General features: G+C 46.1%; 1 protein-coding gene across 1 annotated transcript in view; it reads left to right on the top strand.

Moving 5' to 3' along the window:
• LOC144755671 (chromodomain-helicase-DNA-binding protein 8-like) overlaps positions 1 to 14,687 on the top strand; it is a 1,307,007-nt gene that overhangs the window by 327,109 nt on the left and 965,211 nt on the right. The window contains 2 exon segments of the mRNA XM_078644841.1: positions 3,535 to 3,711; positions 4,231 to 4,374. Of these exon segments, the coding sequence (XP_078500967.1) occupies positions 3,535 to 3,711; positions 4,231 to 4,374 (321 nt within the window).

The following is a 14,687-nucleotide window of genomic DNA, read 5'->3' as shown; positions in this document are numbered from 1 at the left end:
TTTGTGAAGGGCTGTGGGCCCATTGTGACTCCCCTCACAGAACTCACATCCAATAAAATGCCCAAGAAAGTGAACTGGACTGTTAGCTGCCAAAAGGCTTTTGCCACCCTGAAAGAAGCAATGTGCTCCGCACCCATTCTAAAAGCACCAGCCTACTCCAAGCAGTTTATAGTGCAGACTGATGCCTCAGAGCTGGGGATAGGAGCGGTCCTCTCCCAGGTCAATGAGGAAGGCCAAGACCAACCTGTTTTTATAAGCAGGTGGCAACTCCCCAGAGAGCAGCGTTGGAGTGCCATTGAGAGGGAGGCATTCACTGTGGTTTGGTCCCTGAAGAAGTTGAGGCTCTACCTGTTTGGAACTCACTTCCTTGTTCATACTGACCACAGACCTCTTAGATGGCTAATGCAGATGAAAGGGGAAAATCCAAAACTACTGAGATGGTCCATCTCCCTACAGGGTATGGACTTTGAAGTGGAGCACCGACCAGGGACTGCCCATGCCAATGCAGATAATCTTTCCAGGTTCTTCCACTTAGACAATGAAGACTCCCTAGGGCAAGATTAGTCTCATCACCTTTCGTTTGGTGGGGTGGGGTGTGGGGTGGGGGGTGAGGGGGTTGTGGGAGAAAGTGCCATCTTTCTTGCATTAGGTATGGCCCCACTTTTTTCTGAACTGCTGATGTGCTTTGACTGAGTGAGCCCTGGGTTCCTGCCTACCAGGTACCCAGGGCCTGTGTTCCTTCCCTAAAAGTATGCTGAAACAAAAGCCCCATTTGGCATCTCTGGCCACCTGTCAGCCCCTAGTAAATGGTACCCAGGGCATGGTGACCAGAGAAGACCCCTGAGGGCTGCAGCACTTGTTGTGCCATCCTCAGGGTTCCTGTACCCTGGCACCCACACACTGCCTTGCAGGCTGAGTGCCTAAGTACAGAACTAAAACCAGAGTCGACATGGCACACATCCCTGGGTGCCATGCCCACAAAACCCACTGTCCTGGCATACCTCAGTCACCCCTCTAGCTGGGTGCCCTATGCCAGCGGTGTGGCCACAGTTGCATGAGCCATGTGCCCCTACAGTACCCAGGGCCATTCCTGGGCACTGTAAGTGCAGTGATGCTATTAAGAGTATCTGGTACTGGGAGGTCGTCATTACGAACTCCACAGCACCATAAGGTCTACACTGAAGACTGACAAGTTTGGTATCAAACTTCTCAGCACATTAAACACGCACTGATGCCAGTGTGGGATTTAATGTAAAATGCACCAAAGGCATCTTAGAGATGCCCCCTGAAAACCTAACCTACAATCCACGTCTGAACTGAGAGTCTGCCTAGGCTGCCACACAGCAGACACGTTTCTGGACCCCTGGGTGGAGACCCCCACTTAAGAGTGGCAGGATAGGGGGTGCTCTCACCCCAGAAAGAGACCCATTGATCCCTGTCCTCTCCCTACCTGTAACGCCCCTATATTTAGTATTTAGGTGCTCCCTGAACCTTCCTTCCTCAGATCCCGATTCCGAAACTACAAAGAAGAACAAAAAGAAAGAAGACCTGCCGTGCAGATGCTAACAAGAGGATTACACCAACTGACTTAGAACCAGCCCTTTCAGCCTGTCGACCCTCGAAACTGCTCCTGCTAAATCCCGGTGTCTCCTGTAGTCCGCAACCTCAAAAACCCCGGAGGACCTGTCTGCCTTGCTCATCCACAGACTGGGACTCCCACGAGCAGTGGTTCTGCTCAAACAGCGACAACCCCTGGTGCCAGCCAGGAACGGAGAGTCCAGCACATTCTGCACCCGCCAAACCCTGCCTGTGCCTGAGTGAACCAAGACCACAATTCCCCTGGCGACTGTGACCAATAATCCAGCACCCAGGGACCCTCCTCGAAGCTCCTGACGACGCCTGCAGCCTCACAACAAGGGACCCCTCCAACCACGACCAGCAGAGGGTAAGATTTCCCAACACCAAAAGACACCCTTGCACCTGGCGCTCCACGGCCTCCTGTGCCCAACTCCTGGGTGTCTACCTAACCTACAGCTTCCCAACTTACCTCTCGAAGTGGTGGTCGCACCTGAAGAATCTCCGTCCCTGAGCTTGCAGCCTTTGTTAGTCTTGCAGCTTTCCCATTTAAATCCATTGGGCGCCCAACGGCCCAAAAGCACCCTGCACCCAGCCGCCCGAGTGCCACTGGGAGTGCAGCAACTGTTCTAGTCTATTTCCCCACTTGCCCTGTGTAAGTGACCCGGAGCTCCACTAACACAGCCGCGTGGTCTGCCTGCTAGCAGCCACCAACCAAAGGCCTCCTACCCGCCATAGGCTAACATTGGGCCTACTCTCTCTGCACCCGGCTGCCCCTGTGCCGCTGAGGGTGTAACTACTGTATTTACCTGAGCCTGGGAGACCTTGAAATCTAACCCCAGAACCTTTACTCTGCAAGTCGAGTACTTACCTAAAAACCGATAACCTACATTTTCTCCATAGGGTAACATTGACTGTTTTTCACTTGGAAATTCTTCTAAGTGTCGAGTTTTGAAACTTTTAAATATTCACTAAAAATCATCCGATCAACGAAAACATATTTACTCGCCTGTTACCAGGAGAGATCCCAGTGCTGGATCTTTGTGCCCAGCACTCACCTTAAAAAGTAATTACCACTTTGATTTTCTAATAACCTGATTTTCCTCCATAGGATAACATTGGCTGTTTTTTGCGAGAAATTCCTCTGTCGATATTTGAAACATACAAATATTCCTTAAGTGCCTGTGTAACGATTTCTTTCAACTGTATACAGGAGATGCACCAGGGCTGAATCCAGGATCCAGCCCGGAGTAAGAAAAACCTACGTAAAATAACAGATATGGCATTTTACTTAAAATCCCCATTGAGCTCAATGTTGTAATTGTGTTGAACTTGTGTTGCATATTCGAACAACTGTATCTATTGCATTGAAAAGTCTATTGCTATTTGAAAGTTTTCAACTGTAGCATCTCATTCTGAGAAAGTATTTTTATAGCTACTTGTGGTTCTAAAATAAAACAGTATATTTTTATATACAAAACAATTGGCCTAGAGTTCAGTTCTTGAGTGTGTGAGACCATTTGCTGAGTGTGTACACAAAATGCTTTACACTGTCCTCTGATACTGCCTTACTGCTCGACCTAGCTACCACTTTAGAGAGTAAGGTTATATCTAACTTTAACCTCTGACAAACCTCTGGGGACTGTGGACTCTGTACCTTACTTTGGTGCAGTATATACAAAGCCGCATTCTTACGCTTACCAAACTAATTTAGAGGAGAAAGCACAGAGACTGGGGTCTTGATTAGCAGGCTACCAGCAGACTAGTCAGAAACCGCAGTAAATCAAGCAAAATGTGGGGGTAACCATAAAATCAGATCATACTTTCCTACAGCAACCATGCAGGAAGGGCACTTCCTACAATAGTTTTAAATGTTCATCTTTATTCTCAAAATAGATTCTTCTGCAAAAGCCGAACACATTTTGATTAATATATATTTTGTTTGTGCCTCCTCTTTAGGACCGTCTCATTCCTGGTGCATATAAGTTTGATGCCCTAATTACCACTTTTGAGATGGTGTTGTCTGACTGCCCTGAGCTGCGTGAGATTGAGTGGCGCTGCGTGATCATTGATGAGGCCCACAGGCTGAAGAACCGCAACTGCAAGCTTTTGGACAGCCTCAAGCACATGGACCTGGTATGTTTTTGGGATGTCTAAAAATACGTCCTAAGTAAAATGAATTGACTGCCTTTAACGCTTGGATCTGCATCTTGAGGAATACCATGGACGGCAGAGTAGAGATGCTTGAGGCCAGTGGCATCAAACAGTTTGCCATAGAGGCTGTGGTGGTGGAGTATGAGAAAACAGCTTCCACATGCAGTTTGCTTTCTACCAACTCTAATGTAACCCATTTCTTCCTGCTTCCATTCCTTGTGAGAGGGGCACCCTTGATTTAAACTATCAGTACCTCTACATTGTCGTTGTAGTTCTTTGAATTTGAACCCAGTTGGCATGTACATCCGCAGAGGGCCTTACACTGACCTATTTCCTTACTGCATGCTGACCTTTTGTTTCCTATTAAGATGCTATTGTTAAACTAACCACTTCAAACCCCCATATTCAGTCTTTGAGGGTTCTTGCCCCTCTCCTCCAGGTCCAAAACCAAAATCTTTATTCTCTTTTTGTCCTGATAGGCTTTCTCTTCTATATCTCTAGGAGCACAAAGTCCTGCTGACTGGCACACCTTTGCAGAACACTGTTGAGGAACTTTTCAGCCTACTGCACTTTCTAGAGCCATCACAGTTCCCCTCTGAGTCTGAATTCCTGAAAGACTTTGGTGACCTGAAGACTGAGGAGCAGGTAATATTCATACCATTTGCAATGTAGGTTTGCTTTCTTTGGGTGTGGTATTTATTCCCTACCGTGATTGAATTGTGAGAGAAAAAGTATCACCAATTTTGAATGTCAACCCATAATTGCCTTTCATATTTAACATTTGAAAAATAATGCAACGGTCTTGAACTCCATTCCTTCCCTATAGTGGTGAAATTAGGTAGAAAATGGATGCAGGGAAAAAAGTATTCGCATGACTTGGAAAATCTGTGCTTCCTTGCCCAGTTAGTGGTTTCTGACCCACCTTTGTTTTTTCGGTTGACATTAAAGTGTGTGAGACTCCTAGAGATGCCCCATGTTAATTGCAGGCACTCAACAGTAGAGCCTTGCTCACAGTAGTTTCTCCCTGATAGTGAAGGGCCATTGCATTGCTGCCTCTCTGTACACAGTAGTTTATAACCCCCTCCCCCCCCAATTAAAAGGACCATTGCAGCCTCTTCGTGCTAGAGTTTGGGGTTACTGTTGATTCTATTTATCTTCTCGAGGTAAGAGAAACCATTAGTCTCTCCCATGTAAAATCTACCCAGTCCTCATTTACCATGTGTGCTGTATGGCGCTGTTGTAGGAAGCTGGCTCTGTATATACTAAACCAAAATGAGGTATAGTGTGCACAGAGTCCAGTGGAATTCCAAAGGTAGGCAGAGGTACAGGTAGATAGCACTTTACTCTCTATTTGTGGGAACCTGGCCAAGCAGTAAGGCTTTATCAGAGGGTAGTGTAAAGCATTTGTTGTACATACTCAGGCAGCAAATGATGTCACACACTTAAAGACTGAACTCAGACCAATTTGTTTGTGAAAAAATGTTATGTAGTTCGATTTATTTTCTAGAACCAAGCAACCCTGGTACAGTCAGTGTAAATGGTACTTTAGAAGGCAGGTACAAGCAAGCTGAATGAAAATTACTCTTTTACATGTTTATAAATACAGTGGAAATTACTGTTAGATTACTTTTGATTACTTTCATATTACTGTATGGATTACTTTTTCTTCTCGGTGTGATATGCCTAGATATACGCTGAAACATTTCCTAGCGAAAAGATTAGTCAAGTGTTTAGATATTCACAGTTAAAACAATTTTTACAAGAAATCAGTCAATGCAGTCCTATGGGAAGAAATGTGGTGATCTGTTTCAAGGTAAGTACTTGGGTTTGGGGTTGGTGTTCGGGGTTAGAACCAGGGTTCCCCCAGGGTCTTGGATGCACTCTCAAGCCCCCTCAGCGGCACTAGGGTGGCCGGGTGCAGGGTGCTTTGGTCCAATGTTATCTAATGGGGGGGGTAGGAGAGTTCTGGTTGGTGTTTGCTTACGAGCAGGCCACAAGGTTGTGGAAGCAAAACTCCTGGTGTTTGGCTCAGGACAAAAGGGGATCCCAGTTAGCATCTGAAGTACACCTGCAGAGGCTGGGTATGGCTAAGTGCAGAGTGCTGTTTTGGCATTGGGTGCCCTCTGGATTACAATGGGGATTCTCCGGTCGCAACAAAGACTGCAGGCTCGGGGGTGAAGATCTTCTGGAGGTAACCACCGGTTGGAGAGGTAAGTGGGGATGCTGGGTGTAGGAAAGTGGGTTTCTGTTGCAGTAAAACCCCCACTTTTTGCCTGATAACTGATGCACTTTTCCTTGGTGTGCCCTCGGTCCCTGCCAATCAGGTACCCAGGGCCTATGTTCCTTCCCTAAAACTGTATTGAAACCAGTTAAGGTTCTAGGCGTAGATTCAGGGGTCTCCCAGGGTCGGAAAGGTACAGTAGTTACACCCTCAGCGGCACAGGGGCAGCCCGTTGCAGAAAGAGTAGGCCCAATGCAATCCAATGGAGGGTAGGGGGCCTTTGGTAGGTGGCTGCAAGCAAGCAGGCCACGCCGCTGTGGGAGCTGAGCTCCTGGTCACTTACTCAGGGCAAGTGGGGAAGTAGAGTAGGGTAGTAGTTGCACTTCCAGCGGCACTCGGGCGGCTTGGTGCAGGGTGCTTTTGAGCTGTCGGGCGCTCAATGTTATCCAATGGGAAAGTTAAAAAGTGAACAAAGGCTGCAGGTTCGGGGACAGAGATTCTTCAGGTGCGACCACCACTTGGATTTTCGAGAAGAGGTAGGTACCCCAAAGGATGGCACAGGGGGCGCTGGGTGCAGGGGTCTCTTTTGGCATTAGGAAGTCTTACCCTCAGCTGGTCGTGGTGTGGAAAAGTAAATTTTGCCATGTTATATGTGCCTACGTGTTCCCCATGTTATGTTTTATGTGCATGATCGATATGCATGTATTCCCTTCTGATCGATTAAAGACGCAATTACAGTTGTGTCCATCTCTAGTATGCCAGTTTCCAGTCTTCGTGAAAGCAACGAATATTAGGCCTATGTAATCCTACGTTGCCACGTTTTACAGTGTGCACGTTAATTCATTGAATTGTCCCCGTTTCTAGGCCTCAAAAGGGCCCGGACTCAGATTCAGCTCCTGTCTCCTGAACCCTCCTCGAGGAGCGATACAGCCCCCACCTGTATCCCTGACCCTTAGCTTACTTTCATGCCTCGCAGTGCCCGGCTCGGCCTGGCTCTGCCTCCCAGTCTGCCAAGAGTATGTTATGATTCTAGTTATCAGTCCAGCCCTCCTTCTCTGCATTCCTAAGCTACTGAATCGCATCAATAGTTTCCGTCATGGTCTAGCCTTTATGTCTCCATGTAAGAGAAATACTGTATTAATGTTCATAGAATATTCCTCACACACGCAATACATGTAGAATTATGCATGCACCAGTCTTAATGTCTGTTCGCCTTTGCCACGATAACTTTTGGATTCTATCAACATGTTCTCTAAACACGAGATACTAGATAGGCTTTAGGTACATGTCGCTCTGACACTCCAGACTTTCGTCTCCTCTTCTAGCGCAGAAGTCATAGCTCCCAGTTCTCCCTGGTAACACGTCATTGCCAGTTTGCGCGCACCACTAGGTGAGAGGTCCCAGCTGCTCAGGTAGCCCCCTCCATGTTTCCGCCCCATTTATGACATATTCTGTTACGTTTGTATCACATGTCTATGTATACGCCCTGTACACACCTCTTGTTACACCCACTTTATGCCTTATCTTTCGCGACTGCTACAAACTCCGCCTACTGCTACGCCTACTGTATTGAATACAATGTATTTGTTTAACTATAAATATTGTGCACTGTTATTAAAGTTTGCTAGCCATTCCCAGATCCTGCCCCGGCAGCTGCCGGGCCCTGCCATCCCATTCCCATGCAGGCTGTCCTGTTCCAGTCCTTTTATGCCTGATTAAAGCCTGTACACTCTAGCTACCTCGTACCTTGACTCTTATTTATTGAGCTATCTGTTTATATTGTATCCAGTCAAAAATAGAACCGGTAATTAATTATTTATTTACCACATAATGGCGCCCGAATAGGGACTTGCCCTTTCCCCACGCGCCGGAGAAGCCACGCAGGCCCCCTGATCCTCTGCAGCCGTGACGGAACCATACCGTGCACGTGCAGATATTACTGCTTCAAGTATCCCTCAGGCCCACGGAGGAGACGGAGGTTGCGGTCCAGCGTCCAGACGAGGCGGTGGAGGAACGCGGCGAGTCCCGACCAGAGCCCAAGCCGAGAGTCCAAGGTCCGAGGTATCCGGAGGCCCACCTGTAACTGAAGTCCGAAGTTCGTCCGTCCGTCGTCGTAGCAGTCCAGTCCAGTCCGAGGCCTTCCGTTCTTGCTGCCCGGTGAGTACCGTTGGTGGGGTAGTATCTAGACAGGGTCAATTAATTTGTCTCTGGTCCGTGGGTTTGGGTACACAGATCCAACACGAAGTGTCCACCTAGGTGGATGCGGGTCCTGACGTGTCTCTTTATGAGACCGGTAAGTTTCGTACTGTTTCAGCAGTGCATCTAGTAATTCTAGTCAGTTCTGTTCTCGAGAAATTCATGTGTTCTGTTCTCAGTATTTCAGGTAATATTCTGTCCGAACTGTTATTTTGAATGTTATTCCATGTGTTTTCAATGTCGTGGTATGAATGATTCGTTTTCAAGTTATTATTGTGTTTATTGTGTATTGTATTTGTGTCCAGACTCTAGCCTAGTCATGCCTCTGTTCTCAAAGTTACGTCAGTTAAAAACTAGAAAAGGTCTGCTCGAGGAAGCAGTTCCTGTCCCGCCTAGGGACAGTCCAGGTCATTTTATGTATCATAAACATGGCATAAGTGCCATATTATATCTAGACTTATGGGTCGAGTATACTAAAGATCTAGAAGAGAAATATAGATGGCCTGTATCAGGTACATGGGATGCCGAGTGCATCATGCGAGTAGAAGAAGCATTATGGAAAAAGAAATCCAGACAGTCCCAGAAAGATGCCATCGAGTTATGGCGCAAAGAATCTCATAAAAGAACAGAGAAAGAAATCAGAAAGTCAGAGTTAAGTAGAGAATCCTCAGAAAGAGCCCAAGAAAGGGAATTGATCGAAGTAGGTGAACGAGTTAAAGCCGAACAGTCAGACAGACAGAGAAATGCCCTCATTAAGGGTATGTATCCTCTTCTTACCGAGGGCTTGCCGAAAGCAACCCCGGAAGCACCATGTAATTTTCCGCCGCCATTAGTTCCGATTAAGCTACGTCACAAACCGACCGCAGCTGATATTTTTCTCTCGTCCTATTTGGACGACACAGTCCCAGAATATGCAAATCCTGCTCCGCCAGCTCCTGTAAATAATGTAGTTCCTGTTCTTCCAGCCACCGGGGCACCTGTTACAGCACCTGTTACGGTACCCCCGGTCCAGCCCGTAGTACAAGTTCCCGCTACATCGGTCACTCTGCCAGCACGAAGAGTATCAGTCGACGATTCCAGTTTAGGGGCCGCGGGGGGAGGTCCTCCTGGTACCCCGCCGCCACACAAACGTGAAACGTTAGTCGAGTTACATGAACGTGCGTTACAGCGTACGCCCAAATATCAGTCCGTTGCAGATATCAAGCGAGCTCTTACCGAATGCCGTTATGATCCAGTCCCAGGCGATGATAATATGGTTATATATTCATTGCGCGTAAGGCGGGTGACCGAGTATTTGGACACCCTACCGAATATGAAAGAAGATCTAGACAGAATATATCGTTTCATCCGTACAGGAGACGATCCAGAAAGTATTGGCGAAATCATGTCTCTAAGGAAAGCTGAGACCCAGCTCATGCTATTGAAATTTTTAATTAATTGTTTAATAAGGGAACAAGATTGTCCGACTAAAGATCCGACCGAAATGAAAGTTCTGACAAGGTGGAGTGATAATATAGCCGAGGGTAGACACAAGACACTCAGTAGTATAGAGAGTATGTACAAGAAAATTCGTAAGGAAATAATAAGGTTACACGAAAATCGTAAAACAGCACAAGTAAGCGAGAAAGAAGACAACACTGATACTGAAGAAGTAGAAGACGAGAATACCGCCAGAATAGCGTATGTAGGTAGATCTAGATTTCCAGACCGACATTCACGCCTAGAACACAAGAAAGTTTCTCATCTTCCAGCACCAGAACAAGGTTCTCTAGAACAAGTATTTCAAGCTACCGATCACATTCTGAAATCACGAATCGGTTATAGTGAACTTAGTACTATGCATGAACAAGAACTGGCCCGATCAGCAGTCCGATGGACTACTGATTCTACCACTTTTCCAGACGAAATAGTGGCACAAATGTTTCTGAAACTCCCCCCAGCCGAGCAGCGACTGGTGGGTATGTATATGATCCAGCACCTCATTATATTATATGAGGGTCAACATTCTGATCCAGGTCCGTTACATGATGTTCTGAACGAGTTACTCCAGTATAAATGGAAAGGTTTAGGTACCGATTTAATTAGTGTTATTCTAGAACAGCGCCACAAATATCGAACGTTTCTGAATCCGCATTTTGTTCACGTCTCACCTCCAGAAAGTAAATCATTTTACATAGATAGACAGCATCCGTTACGAGAAGTACACCCAGTTAGGACAGCGGGTGGTGAAATGCAACGAGTATTTGTTTACACCCCTATCACCAAGATGGAACTCTTAGAGATGAAGAAATTAATTCCTTGTCACGACAAAGATCCAGCAGGGTTCCATCGAGAATTAAAAGACATGCTCCGTATGGGAGAATACACGTATCCAGATATTATTAAAATGTTAAAAGTCCTGTTGCCCGCAGGGGTATATGAGAAACTCAAGGAAAAAGAATGGGAGGTGGGAGAGAAAAAGATTGATTGGACAGCTCTAGAAGCTGAAGATAAAATACGAGTACCAGGTACCGGTCTTGGGGACAAATGTAAAGAATTGCCAGAGTTATTGATTCAAGTTTTGCCAAGATTACTAGCCACGAAAAAGGAAGATTGGGATGCAATCTCAGCATGCAAACAGAAACAGGATGAAGACACTAGTGATTTTTATTCTAGATTCGAAAAATGTTTCATTATCAACAGTGGTTTGAAGACAGGTAGCGCGTCATACCCTCATCTTTTTGTTACTAAACTAGTCGAGAATTCAAGCCCACAAGTTAAAAATCGAGTTTTGAAAGTCGAAAGTACCTGGCAAGCTAGTACCCCGTCACAAATGTTACAGATGCTCCAGTATCACCAGAACAGAATCAGGGAAGAGCAAGAACACGAAAGGAGACGTATGAAAGACACGAAAATGAAAGTACTAGTTGCACAATCTGTTCCACAAGACAGTCAGAAGAGGGGTCCGAATCAAGCCAGTCATCCTGCAGCTCCCGTTAAAGGGACATGCAATTACTGTAAACAGCCAGGTCATTTTATAAACGAGTGTGCAGTTCTGAAACATAACATAGCAACTGGTAAAACTAAAGAAAGACCACATCCGCCTAGACAAGAACAAGTTTCGCAGACTTCTCAGCCACCACAGAATGCACAACAGACAGTTCCAGCACCGCAGCCTATCGCTGCAACACAGCATGTTACACAGCAGATGTACCAGTATGCCCAGACAGAGTATCCAGAGTATCAACCGTATTCATGAAACAGCCTAGAGAGGGAGGTAGGCTTGCCTCTCATCGAGATTCCTGTAGATCAAGAGGGTCCCTATGTACATAGTCAAGTATTAGGGAAAGACAGAAAGTTTTTGATTGATACAGGGGCAAGTAGGACTACCATCAGTCATGACGAGGTTCCAGGGGCTCCGCTCTCAGGCTCTAGAAATGTTTCCCTTGGATTTTCAGGAAAGCCGATTGTAAACGAGATATCAAAGCCAGTTACTCTAGATATCAAAGCCAGTTACTCTAGAAGTTGGTCCATTGTCCCGAACTACTGATTTGTTACTTACGAAGTCATGTCCAGAAAATTTGTTAGGCATTAAAACGTTAAAAGAATTAGGTGCAGTTATTTGCTGTTCCCCAGAAGGAATACGATTGTTCTTAAGGGACTTTAAAGGTCACTATGTATTACGCGATTTTGATCCAAGATTGTCCAATGTACCGCAGCATTTATGGGCGCAAGGTCCAACTGATGTAGGTTTTATGCAAATCACACCCCATCGTGTGACTCTCAAGCAAGGTATAGTCTTGCCACGAATCAGACAGTACAGATTGCCACCTGAGGCTGTAGCAGCCTTATCCAAAATTATTGACGAGCTCATTGCTCAAGGAGTGGTTGTAGAAACTGACTCCAATGTATGTAATTCTCCAATCATTCCAGTCATGAAACGTACTGATCCAAATGCACCTCCAGTATATCGATTAGTGATTGACCTTCGAGAACTTAATAAATGTATCATACCTCAGTATCCAGTAGTCCCAGATATTTCATCCCTATTAACAGCCATTGATTCTGAAGCTACATTTTTTACTGTAATAGACCTCAAGAATGCATTTTTCAGTGTTCCCATTCATCCAGACAGCCAGTACCTTTTCGGTTTTTGTTTAAATGGAAGGAGCTATAAATTCACACGAGCTCCTCAAGGTTTCACAGAAAGTCCTAGTTTTTACAGTCAAGCACTTAAAAGACAACTAGACAATATTCACATGCCAGCTGACACTGCCCTGCTCCAGTATGTCGATGATCTACTGATCACAGCCCGTTCTGAACGTGACTGCGAGCGAGCGTCACTTACAGTTCTGTATTTCCTAGCCGAGATGGGGCACAAGGTGTCCCCTTCGAAGCTTCAGTTCTGTGTCCAGCAAGTGATCTACTTAGGCCACTTACTGTCCAAGTGGGGTAGGCAGTTGACACCAGACCGTATCCAGTTAATAGCGAGTCTTCCACAGCCCAAGACGCAAAAGGAGGTACGTGCTTTTATCGGCCTCACTTCTTACTGCAGACAATGGATTCCTCAGTATGCATTTCTAGCCAAGCCACTGATACAGTTAACGACACAGGAGGCAGCCGTATCGACTGTCCTCCCTTGGACATCTGAACATACACTTAGTTTTAATGAATTAAAGAAAGCCTTATGCCAAGCACCTGTTCTAGCAACACCGAACTACAGTAAGCCTTTTACACTTTTTGTCACAGAACGTAATGGTACTGCATTATCTGTTCTCACACAAGATCAAGCCGGACAGTACAAGCCCTGTGCTTATTTTTCGAGCACATTAGATCCAGTAGCCCAGGCTCTGCCTGCGTGCCTCAAGTCAGTTGCAGCCACAGCTCTAGCAATCAGACAAAGTGATTCCATAGTATTAGGACACTCCCTGACAGTACAAGTTCCACACTCCGTGGAAGTTCTTTTAAACCGAACACAGACTCAGCACTTGACCATTGCACGTTTAACAGGTTATGAACTGACACTGTTCCAGCCACACATAGAAATCAGACGCTGCAACATTCTGAATCCTGCTACTCTGTTACCGTCAGTTACTTCAAATCCTGCCACACATGACTGCGTGGAAGTAGTTAACACTATGACTAAGCCAAGACAAGACCTGACAGACATTGCATTACCTAATCCCGACCTGACACTTTATGTGGATGGTTCATGTATGAGAACAAGTACAGGAGAACTAGTAGCCGCGTATGCAGTGACTACTGACATTGAAGTTATTGAAACACACTGTATTGACACCCTGTCTGCTCAAGCAGCAGAGCTAGTTGCTCTGACCCAAGCCTGCATACGTGCCAAGAACCTGAAAGTAAATATATACACAGATTCACGTTACGCATTCGGAGTTGTACACGACTTCGGAGTGCTCTGGCAGGAGAGAGGTTTCATGACTTCTCATGGAACCAAGATTCAGCATGGTCTCCTCATTCAAGCTCTGTTAGATGCAATACATTTACCGACAGCTATCGCTATCATGAAGTGCAAAGCACATACGAAAGTTACTGACATCATTTCCCAAGGTAACGATCTAGCAGATCGAACAGCCAAGCTTACAGCTCAGACTCCAGACATTCCAGTTAACAAGACACAGACATGCATTCTAGATCCGACTACTTGTATGACAGTTAAGGACCCTACACAAGATGTCATAGACATACAGTTACATGCCACTCCCGAGGAAATCAAGAAATGGTCTGAACAAGGAGGGGTCCAGACAGATCAAGGATGGGTGACGAAGGGAAAAGCCACATGGTTTCTCCCCGACTCTATGGTTCAAGTCATTATTAATACCGCTCATAGTCCAGCACATCTAGGAGAAAAAGCTATGTTAGACAGTATACAGAACCTTTGGTTCAACAAGCACTTACGAGCTGCAGCCAAGCAGAAAGTCCGTACTTGTATGATATGTTGCCAGTTCAACCCAGGTAAAAGTGTCCCGGTGGAACAAGGTGGATTCCAACCCCCTGACCACCCTTTTGAAGTCCTCCAGATGGATTATATTCAGATGGAGCGATGTCGAGGTTTCAAGTATGTCCTTGTAGTTGTATGCGCTTTGTCCAGGTGGACAGAAGCATATCCAGTTCCAGATTACACAGCCGCGACCACTGCCAAGCAGCTGGTTCGTGAATTCTTCCCCCGTTATGGACTCCCTAGGGTCGTGTATTCTGATAACGGCCAGCCATTCTCATCTGAGCTAATGAAACATGTTTCCCTTTTGTTAGGGTACCAGTGGAAGTTCCATTGTGTGCGCCATCCTGAAGCAGCCGGTCTCGTAGAGAGACATAATCAAACTCTGAAAGTCCGTATTGCCAAGACATGTAAAGAGAAAGGTGTAGACTGGCTAGTTGCCCTGCCAGTTGCTTTATTCTTTATGCGCATGGTCGCACATTCCAGATCAGGTCTGTCCCCTTATGAGGTCGTATTCGGCCGCCCCCCAAACATGTGGGGTACACCTAGACCCCGCAGTATTACAGATGTTTCCAGTAATATGTTGACAGATTACCT

The sequence above is a fragment of the Lissotriton helveticus genome, chromosome 5_1 (genome assembly GCF_964261635.1).
Source record: "Lissotriton helveticus chromosome 5_1, aLisHel1.1, whole genome shotgun sequence".
NCBI classification, from domain to species: domain Eukaryota; kingdom Metazoa; phylum Chordata; class Amphibia; order Caudata; family Salamandridae; genus Lissotriton; species Lissotriton helveticus.
This window is presented reverse-complemented; position numbering and strand designations above follow the sequence as displayed.